This window comes from Sprattus sprattus, assembly GCF_963457725.1.
Source record: "Sprattus sprattus genome assembly, chromosome: 16".
NCBI lineage: Eukaryota > Metazoa > Chordata > Actinopteri > Clupeiformes > Clupeidae > Sprattus > Sprattus sprattus.
In genome coordinates, this window is record NC_137914.1 from 1,777,666 (window position 1) to 1,802,665 (window position 25,000).

General features: G+C 43.6%; 1 protein-coding gene across 1 annotated transcript in view; it reads left to right on the top strand.

The window, feature by feature from the left end:
- LOC308376938 (disks large-associated protein 2-like) overlaps window positions 1–25,000 on the top strand; it is a gene marked incomplete at both ends in the record, with an annotated part of 42,591 nt that overhangs the window by 6,172 nt on the left and 11,419 nt on the right. The window contains 3 exons of the mRNA XM_080853437.1: window positions 638–852; window positions 2,783–2,939; window positions 5,924–5,996. Coding sequence (XP_080709563.1) covers window positions 638–852; window positions 2,783–2,939; window positions 5,924–5,996 — 445 coding nt within the window. The remainder of the gene's footprint in view (window positions 1–637; window positions 853–2,782; window positions 2,940–5,923; window positions 5,997–25,000) is intronic.

Sequence of the window (25,000 nt, forward strand, 5' to 3'; positions counted from 1 at the left end):
GGACCTCTGTAAAGGCTGATTTATGCTCAGTTACGTAAGCGTAAGCGCAAGTGGCCGCGCAAGCCCCTTGCGCGACTTTTCACGTCTTGCGTGGTCGGCCCCTTTTTCTAGTCTTGCGCCATTTTACGCAGGCCTATTGTTCTGGGTGTGAATTGCTTGGCAACACCCCCAACGCAACGCATAAGCTCCTAGCAATTCATGCTCCCTTTAGAAGCATGAAAGGGCCTTAAGTTAGGTAAATTGGTTTGCCATAGTTCACTCTTCCATTTCACAGTGATGTGACAACAAAGATGAAGAGGTCTGTTGCTCCGCTGTTGCGTGTAGCTTATTGGTTGGTATTGGCAGTCATGTAGGTATTTATTTATTTGTTTGTGTGTTTGTTTGTTTATTTGTAGCTTATTGGTTGTTGGTATCCACACTGAATGAATACCTTGATTAAATCCCCTTGAATTGGCTTTTCTGTCTTTATCTGGACAGTACAGAGGGACAGAATGAGAGCGGGTGAGAGAGGAGGTGTGTAGCTTGGAAACAGCTGCAGTTTGGACTCAAACCCGGGACCTTATAGTCACTGAGGCCTTATGTTGTATGTTCTTTTGGGGTGTGTGTGTGTGTGTGTGTGTGTGTGTGGGGGATATAGGTACCTGGGGACGAGTGGAGGGGTTACCCTGGCGATCGGGACGAGGAGATTCCCTGCCGGAGGATGCGGAGCAGCAGCTACGTGAAGGCCATGGGAGACGAGGAGGACGCAGGAGAGTCCGACACGAGCCCCCAGAGTTCCCCACAGAAGGCCGTACGCTCTGACGCCCTCGTCCTTAAGTCGGCCGTACAAAGACCACACCTAGACCCCCAAAGGTACATGTGCATTAACTTCACTGCCTTATTATCTCTTCACAACACGAATCATGTTACATTCCTTGTGCAAGTCTGCCATATAGACACCACTTTTAGACAAACATGCACATTGCAGTTTCTTTATTGTTTTACACCCATTTTTAGATTTAAATTAGATTCAACTTTATTGTCATTGCACAGAGTACAGGTACTGAGACAACGAAAATGCAGTTTAGCATCTAACCAGAAGTGCAAAATAGCAATAAAAGTGCAGAGTATGTGCATATGTAAAGTGGAATAATTGAATAAATAAGATATATACAGTAAGAGTTAGGTATGGACTAGCAATTGAGGTAGGAAGTGTAGATTGAAATACATAAATGTGAAATATATAAAGTGCAGGTGTAAGTAGTAAGTATCATAACCCTGATGACAAGATGGTACATTTCTTGTGCAAGCACTTACGATGTCCAAGTCCTTAAGTCAACGAGGCCATAGAGACCACACCTAGACCCTTAAAGGTACATGTGTAATTTGACCCCACCTTCAGCCAAACTATGAGCCACAAAGGTGCCCGTGTTTTCTTACACTGTGTCACACCCAAACCTACATCCCTAGAGATTATGTCTGTAAGTGCTGTGAGCAACACACTATCACACACACAAACACACACACACACACACACACACACACACACACACACACACACACACACACCAGTAGGTTTGCCACATAAGAGAAGAGAGAAGCTTTCTCCCCCCTCTTCCTTCCTCTCTCGCCTGCTGTCACCTCACGTCTTCATCTGGTCAAGAGTGTTATGGTACATTGCACAGATGTGGAACCCCAGCGACTATGGAGTCAGACACACACACACACACACACACACACACACACACACACACACACACACACACACACACACACACGCAAACAGAGATTCTTCACCTCTCTTTTCTCCTCCTCTCCTCACACTGCTGCCCCCTCCCCTGCAGTCTCTCCTGACATGCGCCCCCTTCCCAGTGCCACAACAGAGTAAACAGTTACTTTCATTTCCACTCGCCCTCTGTTCAACTTTTATCTTTGGCCCTCTCTTCTTCCTCTCTCCTCTCCTCTCTTCTCCCTCTCTCCTCTTCTCCCTTCTACCTCTCTTCTCCCTCTCTCTTCTCCTCTCCTCTCCTCTCTTCTCTCTCTCTCCTCTTCTCCCTTCTACCTCTCTTCTCTCTCTCTCTTCTCCTCTCCTCTCCGCTTAGTCTAAACTACCATCTGCAGATCTCTCGTGACCTTCACCATCTCCCCAGCAGTAGCATAGCAGTAGCAGAAGCAGTAGCAGTAGCATAGCAGTAGCAGAAGCAGTAGCAGTAACAGTAGCAGTAGCAGTAACAGTAGCAGAAGCAGTAGCAGTAGCATAGCAGTAGCAGAAGCAGTAGCAGTAACAGTAGCAGTAGCAGTAGCAGTAGCAGTAGCAGAAGCAGTAGCAGTAGCAGTAGCAGTAGCATAGCAGTAGCAGAAGCAGTAGCAGTAACAGTAGCAGTAGCAGTAACAGTAGTAGTAGCAGTAACAGTAGCAGAAGCAGTAGCAGTAGCAGTAACAGTAGCAGTAGCAGTAGCAGTAGCAGTAGCAGTAGCAGTAGCAGTAGCAGTAGCAGTAGCAGTAGCATAGCATAGCGGAGAACAGTCCAGCCTTTAGCCCTTTCAGTCCGCCTCTTCTTTCCACTCATCATGTTTTCTGTCCTCTCTCTCTCTCCCTCTCTCTCTCTCTGCGCTCTCATCATGGCCTCGGTCCTGTCCTGTCTCTTAACCTCTCTCTCTCTCTCTCTCGATTGTCCCCTTCACTAATCCCTCAGAGTTATTGTCCTTCTTCATCTACAAAGGCCTCTCATGTCCACTGTCCAGTCTTATCCTCTCTCTTTTCCCGTCCCCCCCTCCCCTCCCCTTCCCCCCACCCCCTCCAGCCAAGGCTACCACCTGCAGACCTCCCGTGACATGCGCCCCCTCCCCAGTGTGAGTTTGGACCCCCCCACCTCGTACCACCCGCCCCCCTACCGCTCCCGAAACCAGAGCTACATGCGTGCAGTGAGCACGCTCAGCCAGGCGAGCTGCGTGAGCCAGGTGAGTTGAAACAGATACACCCTGTAGCACACACACACATGTAAACACATACATTCTTACTCTCACACACACATGTAAACACATACATTCTTACTCTCACACACACACGTATACACAGACATTCTTACACACACACACACACACACACACACATACTCTTACTTACACACACACTCTCATACATCTCTTGACACACACTCACATGAATTCAAGTACACACACATGCGTATACATATACTCTCTCTCTCTCACACACACACACACACTCACACACACACATATACTTTATGTACAAGTACACATACTGTATATTTCCTGACCAGAATGCATACACACAAACACACACACACCCCTAACACAGCCCAAACACTGCAGTCTGACCTTATTGACCCCAGCCCAAACACTGCAGTCTGAACCTTCACCTCTTACTGACCCCAGCCCAAAGACTACAGTCTGACCTTTCACCTCTCACTGACCCAGCCCAAACTCTGTAGTATGTCCTTCTCTTATTGACCCCAGCCCAAACACTGCAGTCTGATGACCTTACTGACCCCAGCCCAAACACTGCAGTCTGGCCTTACTGATCAAAGCCCAAACACTGTTGTCTGGCCTTACTGATCAAAGCCCAAACACTGTTGTCTGGCCTTACTGATCAAAGCCCAAACACTGTTGTCTGGCCTTACTGATCAAAGCCCAAACACTGTTGTCTGGCCTTACTGATCAAAGCCCAAACACTGCAGTCTGGCCTTACTGATCAAAGCCCAAACACTGTTGTCTGGCCTTACTGATCAAAGCCCAAACACTGCAGTCTGGCCTTACTGATCAAAGCCCAAACACTGTAGTCTGGCCTTACTGATCATAGCCCAAACACTGCAGTCGTTCCTTCTCTTATTGACCCCAGCCCAGACACTGCAGTCTGATGACCTTACTGACCCCAGTCTGGCGTTTTCAGACAATAACATTGCCCTTACCTGGACCTTGCCTCACACAAACAAAGTGGAATGTTTTGTTTGTGGAGAAAAAACAACCAGCACCTTATACCAGTATTTCCAACACACATGTACACACACATACACGCACATGCACACGCACACGCACACGCACACACACATCTATCATATCTATGGCTTTTGCTTGACAACAAGTGAAGGTCAGAGAGGCACATGGAACATGGGTCCTGTAGAGCCAAGGATGACTTAACTCCTAAAACATGGATCCTGTACGAGCTTTTTCGTTGTAACCCCTCGTAGGCTCCCCTCACCTGAAACCACCTGTGGTTTGACCATCTTCTCTCCCAGATATCAAAGTCAAAGTAGCTTTTTTTTGTCAATTACGTCAAATGTCAAGACATACAAAGTAATCGAAAAAACGTTTCCCACTCTCCTACAGTGAAACATATAAAGTGCACAGGCACAACAGAGAGGGCATACAAACATACAGACAAGACATTACATAATACAAGTAGAACATACAGATAAACATATAGCAGCATAAGTTACCTTATAAAGTTATGTAGTGCAAAAAAAAATATGGCCTCAAATGTAAGCATCCAAGGCTTCTCACTGACTTAAAACAGCGCATCAAAGCCAAATATGACCTAGAAGCATTAGCAGTAGCAGTAGCAGTAGCAGTAGCAGTAGCAGTAGCAGTAGCATAGCAGTAGCAGTAGCAGTAGCAGTAGCAGTAGCAGTAGCAGTAGCAGTAGCAGTAGCAGTAGCAGAAGAAGTTAGCAGAAGAAGTAGCAGTGAAGCAGTTAAGAAGTGTTCTGCTGGTTGTTCTAAATGTAAGCATCCAAGGCTTCTCACTGACTTAAAACAGCGCATCAAAGCCAAATCTGACCTAGAGTTAACTGGCACATTCGTTTGCACGCCAGTGTCCTACTTGACAATGTGCTGTTCCCTGATTGTAGAGCAACAGTGCTGTTGGGTGAAAACCACAAACACACACACACACACACACAAGCAGAGCCAACCCAGTGCTTTTGAGTAGATCACACACACCCACACACATATGTACACACACACACACACACCCACACCCACACTCACTCACAGACACACACACGGACAGAACCCTCACCTGTTTTGAGAGTAGAGTATAAACTACTGCATTCAAACCAGGACAGGACTGCTTATTGGCTGACAAGTCTACAATGGGATTATCCTGGCTCGGGAATGAAAAGTAGGTTTATTGCGTTCCAAGGCTTGACAGCAGGCTTATTCGCCTTCAGAAGTACAGACTAGGTTTCACAGAGTTTCGCACAAGAACAGTGGGCCTCATCCATGTGTAACATGCTGTAAGTATTTCAATTCATAATTTCTTCAGAGGAGATTAATTGCTTGTCTTATCAGATGATATTCATTCCGTCATCTTAAATAGTAAATTGTAAATGTAACAGAATTATACAAAAATGTGATTGTGTTGTTGCGCTGGTAGATTTTAAAGCATTTAAGACTGAGCTAGAATGACATCTAGCTGTGGATTCATGGATGCTATTAGTCACAAGATCCTATTCAAGATGTGTCAGTCCCCTTAGATTCAAGGGGCTGTTGCTATTAAAACTTGTCCTCAGATTTAAGGTTTTAGCTGTGTAATAAGAACTGCCTATGCATTTAGGGTTTTAGCTGTGACATGGGTTGGTTGTACTCTTAGGTTTCACTATATATGATACAGGAGATGTAGTTTAGGAATGAGAATTCCTGTCAGACCCTGTGTTGTAGTTAGCGGAGGGGTAAGCGTTTCCATGGAGACAGGTGTCTAGGAAGGACCAAACATTCCATGCTGTGTTTTTATCTGTGTCTCTATTCATTCTCAACTCTTTGTTCATGTTTCTGCGTGCTGAAGTCTATTGATGTGTCTGATTCTAATTCACAAAAAAACAGTTTTCCAGGTCTCACTGTGACAAGGTGAGGCGTTGTTTTGGCTGTTGTTGTTGTTGTCGTCTGCGTGCTAACCCTTCCTTTCATATTCATCGCACCGTAAAGGGGAAGCATCAGAGTGAGAGAGAAAATGGAAGAGGAAAAACTAAGGACTGCTATTCCTGTTTTTGTCTCTCAGGTGAGTGAGACTGAGATCAATGGCCAGTTTGAGTCAGTTTGCGAGTCCGTTTTTAGCGAACTAGAGAGCCAGGCCATGGGCGCTCTGGAGCCGCCTGGTTCTTTCCGCACGCGGAGCCACAGTTACCTGCGTGCGATACAGGCGGGGTATTCCCACGACGACGACGACTGCCTGCCCTCCGTGACATCCTCCACTGTCACGTCGACTCTCAGATCCACAACAGGTAACGAAACGCTGGGCACTCCTCCGCCCCCTCGCCATGTCCGAGAACTCCCCCCCCACCATCCCCCCTCAACCCTCCTCCTGAGAGAGTCAGTCTGTCAGTCAGCCAGCCAGCAGTGAGAGGCTTTTTAGTCCCACATGCTCACGCCTGTGCTGCACTGTGCTGCGCTGCCTCACCCTCCCCTCACACCTGCGCGTCTGCAGGGGGAGGGGGGTCCTGTTGCCTGTCGGATGCCTGCTTACCATCAGTAGATATCTCTGTCGGCTCCAGTCCCCGCCCCCATGTGTCTGTTTTCAATCCAGTGCTTTGTGTTGGGGCGGGGGGGTGTTGGGAAGTGGTTTGGGATGGGGGGTGGGGATGAAGGGGGGGGTGAGTCTTGCTTGCGTCCTTGTGCACGATTCATAAATCATTCTCTACAGTTCCCTGCTTGTTCTTGTGTGCTGGGCGATGTCAGGGATGGATGTGGGGGTTGGGTGTTGAGTCTCGTCAAGGAAAAAAAAAAAAAAAAAAATGTGTGACTGTCAAACACCCACATTGGATCACAGTCATAGAGCGCCTAGCATGCTGTAATAACATGCCCCTACCTGGTCACAGCATGACATGTGTTTCAGCGTTCAGTGTGTTTGTAAAGGTACATGTGACACAGGAACTAGCACAAAGCACAATCTAGTTCAGGTTATAATAGAGAACTAGCAAACACACCAGCAACACCTAGCAAATATTAACATCTGAACTAGCGCACAAGTACACCTAGTTAACAACAATATTATGATCTTGCTCACCGCACAAACTAGCAGTCAGCAGAGACCAAGTCACGCTAAGTTAGGCGCACAGAAAGAGCTAATTGTAGTTGCTACAGGTACTGGCTCACAGCATGAACTTGATCACTTTAACAACAGCAATATTAGCAGTTATAACACAAACTAGCACAAAGTATAAGCCTGTTCATCAAAATGATAGAAACTACCACATAATACAATTCTCTTCACATTTACCACCGGAACTATCACACAGTTTGAAACTGATCACTTTATGTCAATAGTAGTTAAGAATTAGCGTAAAGACGATGACATCATTTTAGTGTCTGACAAAGTAGAGTCACATTGTTAGTCCTTCACACACAAAAACACAAAGAATCTCTTAATTTACTCATAGCAATTCATGCTCCCTTAATGGTTGCTGGTGTTGCCAAGCAATTCACACCCAGAACAATAAGTCTAGAAAACTCGACCGACACACGCAAGACGTGAAAAGACGCTCTTGCGCTTGCGTCTCTGAGCCTAAATCAAGCTTTAGGCAACAATAATTGGAGTACAAGCACATCAGAAGAGTGAGCAGAAGGTGTTCTGGGTACATGCCACCTCTCATGACCCCCCTACGTGGTTTGAAGCCTGAGGCTCAACAGAAAGGTTATTAAAGTTCTATTATTGTACTACAAAATCTCGAAGTTTGTATAACAACCTCACTGTGACATGGTATTTTGGTTAGTGTATGATTGAAATCCTGCAGACATGTTTTCTTAAAGGCACCCAGTGCAACTTAATAGGCTTGAGACTCGAAAAATAAACATTCAATTTCTAGTCTTTTTTACACAGAGTCTTTTTTACTCCATACCATTACATATCGACATTCAAGGAGCAAAGATGAGACGTAGTTGTGTGGTGAGAACTGATAGAAAATCGTAAACAACAACAATCGCCGGTGGGGAGAGGCCATTTTTCCATTGACTGGAATCCGGGAAAAAATGGCGGCGATTGTTGTTGTTTACGATTTTCTATCAGTTCTCACCACACAACGACGTCTAATCTTTGCTCCTTGAATGTCGAAATGTAATGGTATGGAGTTATTGAAACTTACTACGTGTAAAAAAGACTAGAAATTGAATGTTTATTTTTAAGCCTCGAAAGTTGCACTGGGTGCCTTTAAGACATCAGGAGGACAAAACGCTTAAAAGAGGCTGTGAAAGGAGCCATAAGACAGAAAACGGAGGGTAGTACTGTTCCAATGACAGGCATGTACTCCGATGTGATCATATATATCGATTTGGCATATTTCACAACATCTTGATTAATAATATGAAAATAATCGAATCAGTTGCTCAGTTAGTAAAACCCCTTCATGTAATGCCCCCTCACTGATATCCAATATAAGAAGCATCAGGGCTGGAGGTAGGCAGTCCCTGGTCATACCGGAATTAAGGCAGCCAGCAAAATCAAGCAGCAACAGACTTGCTCTTAATTAAGCATATAGGTTTTTTCTTTCCTTCTATAACTCATACGGGAAGGGTTCTGTGGATCTGTATGACGTAACTTACACTCTTATACATTTCAGCGAATACCAAAGATATACTCTCCTTTGTGCACATGCTACCATGTCAACTGATCCAATGTCATCAGTGCTTTTGGTGTTCTCATAAAGGCTAAAGCTATGAACCCTATTGAAATACCACTCTTTAACATGGTCAACCATAATACATTTTGTAACAATTTCACGGCTGTTTGGTTGGCAAAGTCAGGTCGGACCACAGCTGAACAAAACTGAATTTTTGGGTTTCTGTCAAAAAAATGTCCTTGGGCATTGATTACAATCGTTACATTTCCATACTTGATTTGGGTTGCTAGGCAAACAATCCCTCAGTCACTTCCTGTGACCTCAGTCACTTCCTGTGACCAAAACATACCTGAGGATCAGTCACTTCCTGTGACCTCAGTCACTTCCTGTGACCAAAACATACCTGAGGATCAAGGAGAACGCTCCAATCCCACCGTCCCACTTTTTGAGCCCTGTCACCTGGTAGACCGGTCCCTTGAGAGACATGTAGACAAGTAGTTGTGTAAACCAGACCAGAGGGAACATGGAGGCACAGTCCTCAGAGGTCACAAGATGAAGGGACTCTTGGGTTTTGACCTCAAAGCTGATGCTCAAAAACATCAAAACAAAAAAGAGTCAAATTGATTGAGGGACGAGAGAAAAGAACTCAATCATCTTGATTCTTTGTTAATTGGATAACCTACAACTTTAAGTCCCAAATATTTTTGCCTCAAGTATTTCACACATCAAATAAGTCGTCATTAAGCACCAGAACATAAAGCCACGTATATCTTGTTTGAGAGCCTTTTTTCGACCAAACCAAGAGGCGGAGGCTAGCTTGGTCCTCTTGTAGAGAAGGGGACATGGGCCCTCCTTCAACCCCAGCAGGATAACCAGGGGGAGAGAACAGCGGGAGTCCTTACAGGTGTCTGTCTCAGGTACTTTAATGTCAACACGCATACATATATATATGTATATGTGTGTTTTTTTCCCCACTGCCTTCTCTACTCATACAGCAAAAAAAATACTCATGTAGACCCAATCCTTCTGAGATCTTTGAGCATGACCTCGACCTTGAGGAAAAGATCGAACACCTGCAATCCTGTAGAGGAAAAAATGTCAGTCCTGGATTTCAGGAGAGAAAACAAAAATCAAGGCACAAATTGATCTAATTTGAGAATGCTTACGCAACTGATAACATCAGATGCAATTTCAGTAAGTTGCTAATTACTCTAGAGAGCTAGCACTGTCATTCACTTGCATACATTTTGGGGTCCTCATAAGTGTATGAAAGTCAATTATAGTGTGCTAAATACCTAGCAATCTAGAGCATTGGTAAAACTTGATATTACATCGGGCTTTATTGGTGATGTTGGCAGCCTCAAAAAAGAGCCGAAAGTGTTTGTGTATTTTAAGTATTAATGTTAATGTTCTTTTCTACCTCTTGATTAATAATAACACACCTGCAGCACACCCACTGTAGATCTTTGATAAACTGAGGGCTCGAGAGTTAGCTATGGTGAAACGGTTACTTTTGTTAGCCTCCTAGCTGAAACCCCTCTCTTGGCCAGTTGCTCCGGCTAGGTGCAGGCCCCGTCAATTCTCTCTTCTCTTTTGGTAATGACCACTCTGCCTTGAGGCATGTGGAACTGACCAATCACGCAGGACAGTGGGATTGCAGCCTTTCCCTTGCAGTACATCCTTTTGCCACCACACTCTCTAACCACCACCCCATCCCCTCCAACCTGTAACGCTATAAGAGGTCTGTGTGCCTTGTGATACAGGAGTAACAGACCTTAAAATGTTCAATAGGGTTCATATCTATAGATGGAGCCGACGGCTTGTGATTTTACCATTGCCTTTTCATCTTCTCTCGCACTCAAAACTAACTGACCTGCTCTGGCGCACCTAACTGCATAAATGCAGTAAGAGTGTATTTTCTGTAACACGCTTACCATCTTTGCCCTGGCCTTGACGTCACTGAGAATGATCGGTATAAGACTTAGGAGGATTGGGGTTGCATGATAGAGAGAACATTCGATGATAAGATGAAAAGACATTGTAGTGTTGATGTCATGCGTGAGAAGGCAGTGTGAAAAAACACCAGATGAAGCCAGAAGTGTGTGACTTAAACATTTAGCCACGGACCCTATCAATATATGTACTCAGTCCAATCACCATCATTTTAAACAGGAAAGAGATCTTGCAGCAGTTTAAAAAATAAATAAAAAGCTCTGTCATGGTAAGTTTTATGCTCAGCATTAAAAACATCAAAGTACAGATTCCCCTATCACACTGTAAAGAACCGTGCCACCCCAAGAGTGGCAGTAGGCAGTACCATCTGAGGACCAGCAGAAGAATATACCATTTGATCAGGCAATCATTATACCACCAACCAGAAAATTCAGTATTCTTTATTATGCTGACTAGCAGTATACCATCCTAAGACCAGGGTACTACTATCCGGAGACAAGCATACACTACCATCCTTAAGACTTAAGTACCATGGGGTTGTAACACCTGCAGAACGTACTGTACTTTGAGACCAGCAGAACCCACCATGATGAGATGTTGCCATCTCTAGACCAACTGACATTATCTTCACAGGCGCTTCTCTTATGCAGAAACTCAGGACATTTACCAGGTGGTGGGAACGTTTACAGGAAAGCCCCCCCGTAATCGACACTTTATGTCTTCCTGTTTACATTGCAATGCAGGAAGTACATGTAGCCTAATGTTTTACTCTTTGATTGCGATATCAATTTCAGGTCCACAGGTGAATTTTGCTTTTGCTAAGTTGCTAGCACTCGATTAAACGGCTTCCTGGCAGCTAAAATTACTAGTTAAATGAATATACCAGCACCACTATGATCAATTAAAGCCTTTAAGATAGTGTTTTGCCTGCGTTCATTAAGTGACTGTAACCTCATCAAGTTATCTATTTAAGCTATAATTATTACCAGTGATCTCCCAGGGCCCTTCTTAAACACAGAGAGATAAGAAGAGTTAGACAATGGAGAAGAGCTGTGCAGGCTTAGGCACACAAAAATTAACAAAAGCATAAATGAGAACCAGAGAAGTAGTGAGATCTTTCACATTTGTCATTTACTTATCCCTGCTAATGTATGAAATTTCACTTAATCACGCTCTGGTGAGATTGCATTAGCGATGGACTGATTGGATGTGATTGGTTGGTTTAGCTCACACACTTCTAGGGTGTTATGTAGATTGCCTGTGTTGACACCTGATGCCCGCGCAGTCTTTCCTGCCCACGTTCTCTCCTGTCCTGTGTGTTTCCTGTTTCCACGCTCACGTTTTTGTTTCCAGAGGGCTACGACGGCCTGGACGTGATGTCCCTGCTGAACGACGACATCGTCGAGGACGACGACGCGGCCAGCTCCTCGGCCTATCAGGAGCTGGAGACCCTGGAGCGCGAGCACGCCGCTCGCAGTCAGCACAGTACCAGCTCCACGGTAACCGCCATCTCCGTTCCGCCCACTTCCCCCCGGGGTTACCGCGTGCCGCTGCCGTCCCGCCCTCCACCCACGGAATCCGGGGGGCCCCACGCCCTGCAAGCGTTTAAGGAGTCGGCCGGTGTGTTGGCGGCCTTTAACATGCAATGGAAGGACGAGATCTCCGCCATGCGCTACGAGCTAGCTGAGCTGCGGAGGGACGTGTGTGGGGAGCTCAAGACCTTCAACAGCAACTTCTTCAACTTCACGCAGTGCTACAACATGTGGTCCACGTGTCGAGAGGCCACGGACGGGAGTGGGAGCAGTGGTGGGGGGAGCGGAGGTGGTGGGGGGGGCCCAGGCGGGCTTGGGGAGCGGGTTTCCGTGGGCACGCAGGCGGGCAGCGGCAGGCCCGTGCGGCAGGACACGGTGGACGCCTCGGTGATGTGCCAACCAGAGCCGTCCGTGCTGTGCCAGCCAGAACCGTCGACCTTCAGCCTCCTGGACCTCATGCGACCGCCCCTCATCACCATCCCGCCCGAGCCCGCCGTCCCCGAGCTCACCATCACCTCCGCCAGCCCCACGTCCCCCAGCCCGGCCAGCTCGCGTACCTCTGAGGACTCTACCTGGGACCCCCCGAAAAAGCAGCGCCATCACTACCATCACCGCCCCGAACGCCACGATGGGCGCAGGAGCACCAGCCTCGAGCTCTGGAGTCGCAAGTACCCCAGTGGGCCCATGGCTTACCTGTCCCTCTCGTTCTAGTGGGGATGAACCAGCACTCCAATGGTCTACCTGTCTTGCTCTCGTTTTTACAGCGAGAGAGAGAGACCCCAGCGTTTCCACAGCCCACCTGTCTCTCTCGTTCTGACCGGTCGGAACCGGCAGCCTGGAGCACCAACCTCTCTGTCCTGTTCTAAGGAAGAGGAACCAGCTGACTGATGGCTAACCTGTTGCTTTGGTTCGAATGGCTGGTTCTGATTGTTGAAGGCTCTAAGCAGTGCCCTGATGGATGAGTCAGCTTGTGTCGTCATGATTGTGTTTTACATAAAAATCAGCACAATACACACACACACACACTCACACAGCCAATAAATACACCACCTGCCCTTGCACACATTACCCATGTCACACACACACACACATGTTCACCTTGCACAAAACTGACTCTGCAACCAGACATAGACCTAGCACAGAACAGTGACATTAAAATATCCCAACCCCCCCACACACACCTCAAAACTCAACCCTACCCCAGGACACACACACACACTTACCTAGCACAGAATACCCGACTCTACCCCAGGACACACACACACACACACACACACACACACACACACACACACACACACACACTAACCTAGCACAGAATAGCCGACCCTGCCCCAGGACACACACACACACCTAGCACAGAATACCGACTCTACCCCAGGACACACACACACCGAGCACAGAATAGCCTAAGCCACCCCAAGTCACACACACGCACGTCCCCGCAGCCTGTGCATTCAAAGTCTATTGCATAATGCAGAGCAGATTGGGTTAGGGGTGACCTAAAGGAGCAGAGTGGATTATGGGTAACCTGAAGGAGCAGAGTGGGTTATGGGTAGCTTGAGGAAACATAGTGGATTATGGGTAACGCCTGGACGGTGGACTCAAGCTCAGGAGTGAGTTACATGTTGTTTGTTTACGCATTGATTTTGTGCATGTCTTTGATTGGATTTAAAAAAAAAATTTCTCTCTCTCTCTCTCTCCATATTTATATTTCCACAGAAATTATTTTGGAATGTGAAATTAGCAATGTGCAAAGTGATGTCACAAAGGTCATTTTCTGACAAATGTTGTAAATCGAGTCCCAAAAAGGCCCCTGCCCCGCGTTCAATCAGTGAAGACAGACGGGAAGCTGTCATTTTTTCGTGATCCTACTCTGACGCACACCAAGTGTGAGATCACCCTATCAAAATCACTGTGTGTTTTTTGGTTGAAAATGGACCAGGGTCTTATATTTATGAAAACCCTCTGAGTTATTTACTGTTTACAAATCATGGCAGTAGATGTGTAGTGGCATTTCACCTTAAGTGATCCATTGGAAAGAGGGCAGCAATGTGTCTACTTCAGGAAGGGGAAAGAACCTAGAGACAGCGGTTAGAACTCCTAAGACAGTCAGATAAGTTCAGGAAGTGACATCATAGGAGCCCATCCAAAAAACAGGACTACTGGCTAAGAGTAAGAACACACATGGGCGTCTTTTTAAAAACGGGATGCTAGAAAATGCATTGATTCCTATGGTACGGTGCGCTTTGCGTAGGCGCACACGCAAAGCGCACCGTACCATAGGAATCAATGCATTTTCTAGCATCCCGTTTTTAAAAAGACGCCCATGTGTGTTCTTACCCAAAGAGTTAAGTCTTATCTCACCACTTACACTCAAAGGTACACTGTCTAGCCCCGGTTTAAACAGTGGGTATTCTTGAGGGCTACTGCACATGTCAATGTCATTTCTTGGCGGATTAAAGGTCCATTAAGTAATATTTTTAAACGAACAAAGCTGAATTGTTTACACCAAGCTATTAAGAGGAAAGAAGGTATTCATAATTAGATGCTACAACTGTCACCTAAAGTCAATCAATGCAAGCATCTCATGAGAGCAATATATTGAAATGCCTGGGAACCTTTTGTATTGTAATCTAGTGGACGTAAACTAGGATGCCTACGTAGGATGCCTCTTGTCCCCTACTACACCATGTAAGTGGTATCCAAAGATTGCACTTCAGGGTGGAAGGGCACAAGTCTGAGTAATAGGACATGACATTCGTGGGCTCAGGTGTGACAACCTGACAGGATAGGTGTCGGTGGTTGTGATGATGAAAGAGCAGTTACAGCACACAAGCAGAGAAGCTAGAGATGCTCTGACGATCTTATGAATCGAATGGCGCTGACATTTTCCCCTTCTTACCCCTACTGTGAGTTGCTGATAGAGAGAGCACACACACACGCACGCACACGCACACGCACGCACACGCACACACGCACACACGCACCCACACGCGCACACGCACCCACACACACACACACACACACTACTGTGAGCTGCTGACAGAGAGAGCGTGGACTATTTGTATTTGTGAGTCTTAATTAAACATCATTAATGAGTTGATCCCAAAGCTGTGGTTTGGATTAGCGAAACAATCAGTGTGAATGCTGAAAATCACAGATACACACACAAACACACATGGTCTCGAGTCCTCCCCAAAACCAGTGGAGGCATATCAGCCATGATACAAGGTCAGTTTGTTTCTGCCCAGGTTCTGAACCGCGCTGGGCCTAGTTTCCCGATAACGACGTATCTTAACGGCCTACGTGGATTTTGGCGACATCATAGACTCATCATTGCCGTAAGTGCGGCGTCGGGAAACCGCTCTGCAATATCCCTCTTACGACCGATTTCAAGTCCTTTTTAGCGTTCGGGAAACTGGGCCCTGGTAATTTCAAATTATTCAGTTGAGTTTGGCACACACTGTGCACACACCTACCCTTTGTTTTTGGCCATTGTTGTAATTATAATTATGTCCAAATGATTGTTACTCTGTTTAATTTGCTCAAAGCAAATAAAACACTTACAGTGTCTCTTAACAGCAGACAGCATTTTTCGTCCCCGTCAAAGTGAGTTTGCACATACGTGTAGTAAATATGAGCTTTTTTTTTACAAGATAAGTAGATGAACAACATGCATTTTCATTGGGTCAATTTTCCTGTTATGTCAAACATCAACATTAAAGCATTGTTATGTTGGTAATTGCAATTAATTACAATGTGTTATTAGCTCAAATTTGAAACCAAAATCAATCATCCATTCGAAACTCTGCACTGTGTTGTAGCCACAAATAGCCTTCATCTGAGTATCCTCATCGTTTCCTTCCTCGTAGCATCAGTTACATTTCACCAAAGTATGAGCCAGGCATGTGTTACCTACCCCAGCGCACATGTTGTGACTAAGATTATATATAGCTTGTTAGTTGACTGAAGTTATTTCAAATGTTAACACGTTTTCTGGGATAGGCCTCTGGATAAGTATCATTCCAGCTGTGAAATTGTCATATAATTAGCAGCAATGTATAGCATTCATGCGCAGCGGAATTTCGTCAACTTAAACTTTTCAGTAGCGTCTGGCTAAGATCGCAGTCGTTCAGGCCTGTGCTGTAGCAGTGCTCAATGGTGAGAACGACACTTAATTTGACCATGACAAAAAAAGATAAAAGCTGTGCCTGTGTTCATTGTTTTGAATTGAATTTAATTGCGTTCTAGATATTGCTGGTGTTTCTGGCTGGCTTGTACTTGATTCCTGTTCAAGCTTTTCCAAACCGGCCATAGTTTGGTATGTGGCTGGATCTATCTGAAATTATTGTATGATGTTTAAATCCAGGAGGGTCTGGGTATTTAATGGTACCTGGTCTGCTGCACCCTCCCAAAGGCTTAAAATAAAACAACTAATTGATATGCATTATTCTCTGAACAGAACTAAGAACTGTGAACTAAGTTCTGCTCACCAGAACTAAATTCTAACATGCAGGAAGAAGTCTTCCTCTACAATTAGGTTAGTGAAAACTACTTTTTAGCATCTTATTTTTTTACATTATAAAGAGGGTTTAATTTCCGTACATATTGGAAAATATTTATATAAATCATATCTAACAAATATAAAGATGATAACCATTTTAGAGAATATGTAGAGTTTCATCTATTTAATGTATTTTTCCAATACAGCTCAACAAACATTCCTGTTTGATGTGCGAAACTGTGACCATAGCAAAACTACTAATGACACATACTATGCACAATCACTAGTAACAAATGTACTACACACACACACACACACACACACACACAACCACACACACACACACACACACACACACACACACACACACACACACACACACACATAAACACATTCCACAGCATTATGAAATGTCACTATCAAAACCCACCTCTCACATATAATGTAGCACTACGGTCAAATACTCTTAAATGCCATTGGCTCTGCCTGTGCCACCTATGTTGTCTGGGAATTCCCCGCCCCTTCACTGCATTTCATTTGCTCAGTTGGTCTGGCGAACTACTAAACAGCGGTCCACTTCAGTCACGTAATTGGACACGCCTTTAACCAATCAGACCAACGATACTATACAACGATACAACGATCGGTAATAAAGCAAACACATATTTTTTCTGTATGAATTGTTCCAGGGCAAGTTTCTGTTCTGTTCAAAGAAAACTTGCCTTATCGAAGTTTTGCGGTGCTTCGGCGGCCACCATGTCCAATGTTTAAAAACAGTCTGTGCTGTAGCTTTTGTTACGTAGACCAGGTTATTTTAAATCCGCCAATGGCGCGCCAGGTAGCCAAAAGCCAGTTTGTGATTGGCCCCAAGGATCCTGAGAATGCTGAAATGAACTTCTATAGAAAGTTTGCCAGACCCACTTCTGAGGCAAAATCAAATTGGCCGGAAGAAGAGGGGCGGGACTTCCCAGACAACCACCTATGTGCACTGTAAGACATGACGAAGGATCTAACAAAACAGAGGTAGCTAATTAAGCTGATAATTACACATACATACACTGAGCGTGATGTGAGTGATATTTTATCTTTTGAAAAATGTTTGCGTCCCCATTGAAGGCACAGGGTTGTATTGTGAGCTGCTTTGCCATGGCTAGCATGGCATGGCATGTCTTCTTAAAATGCAGCTTGTTGCAATCAGAGCTGGAATATACCAGACACCAGACCAGACTAAGACTGGACCGGAACTCTGACATTCCAGACTTACGGTGCGAGTCCATACCAGCGACGCGACCCGCTTCCATTGCTTTGAGTGGGCATGGTGTAGCGTGTGGAAATAGCATACAGTCCTACAATTTTCAAACTGTCAAAGACAAAACCAAAACAATCTCATTGGCCGCTGCCGGGAAAAATCGCTCCTTATTTGCATAAGTTTCAACATGTTCGAATTTTCATCGGTTGCGTCGCCCAGATCGCTGGTCTACGTCACAATGGACTGGCTCCCGTTGAAATGCATGGGGTTTAGAAATCGCGTTGCTCATAACGGTGGTATGGATTCGCACCGTTAGACCAAGACCAAGACTTGAGAGAGTTTGACCAAGGCCACATCTTTATGGTCTAAGGAATACGACCACAATGTCATAACACACTCTGGAAGATATTTAGCAGGAAAGACTCACAACTTCATGCTAACATGGGAATAAGGAGAAAATAACTACACTTATCCTCCTATAACTACACTAACTGTGAATGACAACAGTTGGCCTATGACAAAACACACAGTGAGCAGATAACAGCAATTGTCCCAGATCAGACACCATAAGGCCTAGAACAGTCTCTCACAGGCACAGATATAATTTAGACTGAACAAGACCAGTGAAGTTGGTTAGGTTGCGGAGGACAGCTTGGTCGGTTAAGCCTGGAAGAGTGTCTCTGCAACAGAGATGGCCGCTGCTAAGCTAGGCTGTCATGGCAACAATAAGATATTTTTTCCCATAAGGACGGAAGTACCTCATACAGTTACATTTAAAAGTGAAAAAAAAAGTAATGTCCAATCTTACACACATTTCGTTTCATGGAATAATTTGTGGTATTCATACATAACCTTCTGCAGTCAGTCAGTCCTGCCAGATGATAGTGAATGTGATGGGAGAATCATATATAATGGTGCTGAGACTCATCTTTTAAAGATGCCTCAAACATTCATTCTATGCAAAGCCTGTGTTGTACCTTTTTTATTATTTGTTTTCAGATTTTGTGAAGGTAAAATATTTGGCTTGTGCTCATGTACATTCTGTTATATCGCACTTTGAAATGTATTTGCAGGTATGCTTATATGCTGGTGAGTTGGCCATGTTCAGGTTTACCGATATATCAGTAAGATTATTATTCGCAGGTATGCTCATATTACAGCGCGTTTGATGCTTGGCATTGTATTTAACAATTCATCTTGAGGCATTTTTTTATAATGTCTTTTTCATTTTCTGTAACAATGCGCTAGGCAAAGCTAGCGATTTGTGGTCATTTACAAATCCTCACTGTCATAGTCTACTGATCACCAATTCATTCGTATAACATAGACAGTAAGGCATCACAGAAACAGGCTGAAGGGTTGATAAATACAGTTGCAGTTGCCCTTTATGTGCCCAATGCCTTGTGTGTGCAGTTCCGCATAATATATATATATATATCGGTCCTTGGATCAGCCCACAACAGGCTATTCAAGCTTAAGCACATGCTGCAACATATAAGCATTGATCTCTGACGCACGATTTGCAGCTCATGTGAAGACACCAGGGGGTGTGTTTTACAGCTATATTTAGTTGGTACTAAGGCAGGTGACTACTAGAGCATATCATTCAGATGAAGGTGACTTTTGCTATAGTGTTTAGCTTGGGCACAGATCCCGTTGACCTGATGTCAAAGTGAAAGTGAAAGTGATTAGCACTCAAAGGGATAAGCACTCACTCATATAGGTGACCAGCATCTAGTGCCGTGGTTCTGCTTAAGGTTTCTTCCTGCCTAACAGGGTGTTTTTCCTTGCCCCTGTTGCCATTGTGCTTGCACTAAGGGGGTTCAGGCTATGGGCTCTGTAAAGCGCCTAGAGGCAATTGTATTGTTATGGCGCTATATAAATTAAATTGAATTGAATTGAAATTGAGATTAGTGCTAACACAAGTGACTCCTAGAGGCATTTGGTGTTGGTTCAGGTGATTTCTAGTGTGTTTGCGGCTAGCCCAGTGCCAAACTAGCATCATATTAGCCACCTGGCATAGGCGACCGCTACTGGGGCATTTAGTGTTAATACAGGTGATTTTTAGAGAATTCAGTGGCTATTATGACACCAGTTTGCCTCTGACTTTGGAGATTAGTAGTAGCGGTGACAGGTAAAGCTAAGTGTTCAGCTGAGATACGGGTATCTTCTGGCATGAGTGGTATTGACGCAGGACAGGTGTTACTGATGCTAGTGTGGTCACTATCAGGACAGGTGAGGATTTTGCATTAAATTTTGCATTAAATGGATAATACATTTAGAAAAGGTGGTGAAATTTACCTAACGGGAAAAAGAGGTGTGATCTAGGAAATCTCTGAACATTCCATACATTACTCAGTGAAATCAGAGCCCTGCTATTTCTCTACTATACTCAGTTGCCCTGGTGATTCCTTGGGTCATAGGTCATACAGGGTTCCAGAGAAACTGCACTTTTTTAGTTTAAATGTTCAGTAAGATTTGAAATTACATTTTCAAAATATCTGTTGATGTCAGCTACTTGCAGATGTTTTGATAACTAAATCTGTAACGTCATGGATGTAAGGCTATTATTTATAATTATTTCATATGATTTATTTATGATATAGCAATCACTTTAACAGTCACACTTAGAAAAGTTTTAATTACGTCACCAAGTACAATGATATAAATGCAAAAAAGATCACCCACGTGTTTACAGTTTCACTGTCCTCTGGTCCACTGTCCACCGGTTTGACTTGGGAAAGGGGAATAATAGACTCAGGAATATACATATAGTCTATATGATGTATACATGTATGTACATATATAATACATATAGTCTATAATATATGTATATTATTATATATATTATAAAGTCTATATTATATATATATATATAAATACAGTATATAAATACATATATATTATAATACATACAGTAAACAATATATATACATATAAATGTATGTAATTAACAGCCCACGAAAAATGCAGTTGCCCAGTTAAATCAGGCAGCTTTAAACAAACAAACATTGTCTAAATACTGTCACTACAGCCCGCTGACCCTAACATCACAGCCTTCTTGGTACTATAACTTTCTCCGGTGATGCACATTACTTGCTAATGTTAACGTGTGGGTTACAGCTGCAGAGGACATTAAACATTACACCTGCGTGGATTTGAATGATACTTCAAACTTTATTAGTATTAGAACGTAGACTGCGAATCGAACAGGGGAGAATACCGATGAGACTTTTGTTATTCTTGATGATTCAATTTAGGTAGTCTCAAGAACCTTAACCATTTCCCACAATGCATCGGGAGCTTTGTTTTTATTTCATTTTTGTTGCACCAGCAATTCTCATAAATCAGAAAACATACATAACCTACTCAAAGCACACAAATGTTTTATTTTTTTTGTAACAGCTAGTTAAAATGAGCTAAAATGAACTGTTCATTGGGAACGCTGGTAGTGGTTTACTCACATGTCTGCTGAACCAATGTTGATTATGTTATTCTTTGGGCTAGACAGTTATCTGTACTTACAAACCTACAACCAATTAGATCGCTCACTTAATCATTTCAAATTATGTCTCTGTTTGTGATGTTGATATGTCTGTTTGTAATCGACAGCCCACGGCACCTTTTTACGGGAGAAAACACAACTTGTGTATTATACATGGCCATACGGCCTATGTGGTAGAAATTGCAAATTATTTATAATATATAAACAGAGTTGTCTTTTCGTTAATGTATGACATGTTAAAGCATTAAAAAGCATATCGGGGTGAATTGTAAGGACATGATTGAGTGGGGGAGTGTATGGGGGCAACATTAAGTGCAATCAATTAGGGTGATTACTGTGACCTGGGTTCATGCAAGATGTGTGGCGATTGACCTGGCGTGGAACGGGCGGGGTGGGGGTGGGGGGGGGGTGGGGGTGTGAGGGGGGTTTAGGTGATAACGATATCTCCATGATAGGTTGCTCCCTTTATATTCTACCATAGATTTCAATTTAAAATTAGAACAGAGAGAATAAGAGACAGTTTTGATAGGGAGGAGTACAACTTGAGGTTTCATTCCAACTCTCTGACCCTTTATCATGATGGAACAAATAATCATAACAGTGATTGATGACGAGCTGTCCTTTATTGGTTTAAGCTAAAATTATTTTTAACGGTCATCTTTTGCTTACATCTGTAGCCAATGATTGCTTTACATACGTACATTTTTACAGTGGGGATGTGTTAGAAGGACGCCTAAATAGGCCATGTTTTCATGTTTACATTAGGAACGAAGCTGCCATGGCGATGTGGTTGTTGTTATGGCATGTTGAACGGACGATAAGACCATCCAATGAGGACATGGGAAATGGGAGAGGCCAGTGAAAGGGGAGAACTGAGACTTGTGGAGGACCCGCACATGTTCCCCTCCCCTCAACTGGTGATCTCCCCTGGTTCCTCTAGGGGGCACTCACTGTGGCGGTCTCTTCAGAACATTATACCTGCCAAGTCTTTTCCTTTATCTTTCCCTGACATTTCAATGGATTTTATTTGTTTGTTTTTCACATGTTTGATTACTTGAATGCTTACTGTGATGCTTTAATGTGAATTAATGGTTGATGGTTCATAAGTTGTATATTTTTTCATAAACCAATATATGAGACATTGAAACCAACTCAAAACTCTGTTCTCTGGCATGATTACACAGACACGACTGGTGGGTTTTCAGGGGTTCATAGTTTTACTATGTTAGCTGTGTACAAATGGATTTTCATGGGGCTCGTAGCTTTAATCTCAACGAGATTCAAGTATCATGCACACCAGCCAACACACCTCACAAGACCCAAATGACTATTGCCCAATCACAGCACCATTTAGATTTAGTCATTTAGCAGACGCTTTTATCCAAAGCGACTTACGATGTATACACATTTTACATATACACTGATGGCACACTGCACATCAGGAGCAATTAGGGGTTCAGTGTCTTGCCCAAGGACGCTTCGACATGGAATTGAACTAGCAACCTTCTGATTACTAAACAAATTCTCTACCTCCTGTACCACCACACACACTTGGTTCAGAATTACCATGTTTCACATATAATGGCAGATGGCAGTCATTCAAAAATGAAAATGAATGTCCACACAGTCATGCAAGATATAGAGGCTACAATTGCTTGATGAGGAAAACGTGATATCAGAAGGCCCCTAGCAATGATCTTTGGCCATACCCAACCGTGCACTCACACCCTTTAAGGGTTTGCTGGAATATAACCATTAGTGCTGTCAGTTTAACGCGTTATTAACGGCGTTAACGCAAACCCATTTCACTCGATTAACGCGATGTAAAAAAAAAAAAATGTTTTTCAATCAAATAAAACATTGCATAAAGCAAGCCAATCCACATTTCCATGTTGATAAGAGCATTAAAATAAAAATTATGGAAAAAAATAATTGAAGGGACATTTAGAATAGAAAAAAATGTGCGATTAATCGCGATTAATTTTGAGTTAACTATGACAAAAATGCGATTAATCTCGATTTAATATTTTAATCGTTTGACAGCTCTAATAACCATACATGGCACAGAATCAATTGCATTGCATCAATGTTTTTAGTTAGGTCAAATATACAAAAATATCAAGGCATGTCAGTCTACCTAAAAGAGCCCAACAGGCCTTGGACTCCCAAAAATTGAGGAAATTATTATAGAAGAGTTTTCCATACTAGCTGTAGTGATCCATCCAAAAACAAATCATGCTAAAACGGTCCCATGACACTTGTTTTACCACTGATTGTGTTAGTAAAACTACTACAGCTGGCCCCAGCTCAGCTTTAACACTAATGCGGTACAGCTCGGTTAAAAAAAAGTGACTAGAGTATCTGTAACATTTGGTAAATGGATACAAATAATGATATAATAAACAAATTGTTGCTAGTTCGGCAACAATCCTTATTTGGCAAGCATTTTCATTACAGCATTCTCTGTACTGGTTTAGCTTTAATCTTGAATCGGAAATCACTGTCCCAAAATAAGAAGCACTGACACTGACAGATATAGTGCTTGCCCCGTCCTCGCCGTGCTTTTGGGTTGACAGTCCTGGGAGTTTTATCGACGTAGCAACAGTAACTAAGGAGCCGGGGCTTTTCATAAGGGTATATTGGAAGCTCATTCTGAGCTTGCCTTAAAAAAATGAACGAATATTAACTGTGGCTATAACACTAGGGTGACTAGAACACTAGTGTCCTGTGACTAGAACACTAGAGTGACTAGAACACTAGGGTGACAAGAACACTAGAGTGACTAGAACACTAGTGTCCTGTAAATAGAACACTATTGTCCTGTGACTAGAACACTAGAGTGATTAGAACACTAATGTCCTGTGACTAGAACACTAGAGTCCTGTGACTAGAACACTAGAGTCCTGTGACTAGAACACTAGAGTCCTGTGACTAGAACACTAGAGTGACTAGAACACTAGTGTCCTGTGACTAGAACACTAGAGTGACTAGAACACTAGAGTGACTAGAATACTAGTGTCCTGTGACTAGAACACTAGAATGACTAGAACACTAGTGTCCTGTGACTAAAACACTAGAGTGACTAGAACACTAGAGTGACTAGAACACTAGTGTCCTGTGATTAGAACACTAGAGTGACTAGAACACTAGAGTGACTAGAACACTAGTGTCCTGTGACTAGAACACTAGAATGACTAGAACACTAGTGTCCTGTGACTAGAACAGTAGAGTTACTAGAACACTAGAATGACTAGAACACAAGTGTCCTGTGACTAGAACACTAGAATGACTAGAACACTAGAGTGACTATAACACTAGTGTCCTGTGACTAAAACACTAGAGTGACTAGAACACTAGTGTCCTGTGACTAAAACACTAGAGTGACTAGAACACTAGTGTCCTGTGACTAGAACACTAGAGTGACTAGAACACTAGTGTCCTGTGATTAGAACACTAGAGTGACTAGAACACTAGAGTGACTAGAACACTAGTGTCCTGTGACTAGAACACTAGAATGACTAGAACACTAGTGTCCTGTGACTAGAACAGTAGAGTTACTAGAACACTAGTGTCCTGTGACTAGAACACTAGAATGACTAGAACACTAGTGTCCTGTGACTAGAACACTAGAATGACTAGAACACAAGTGTCCTGTGACTAGAACACTAGAATGACTAGAACACTAGAGTGACTAGAACACTAGT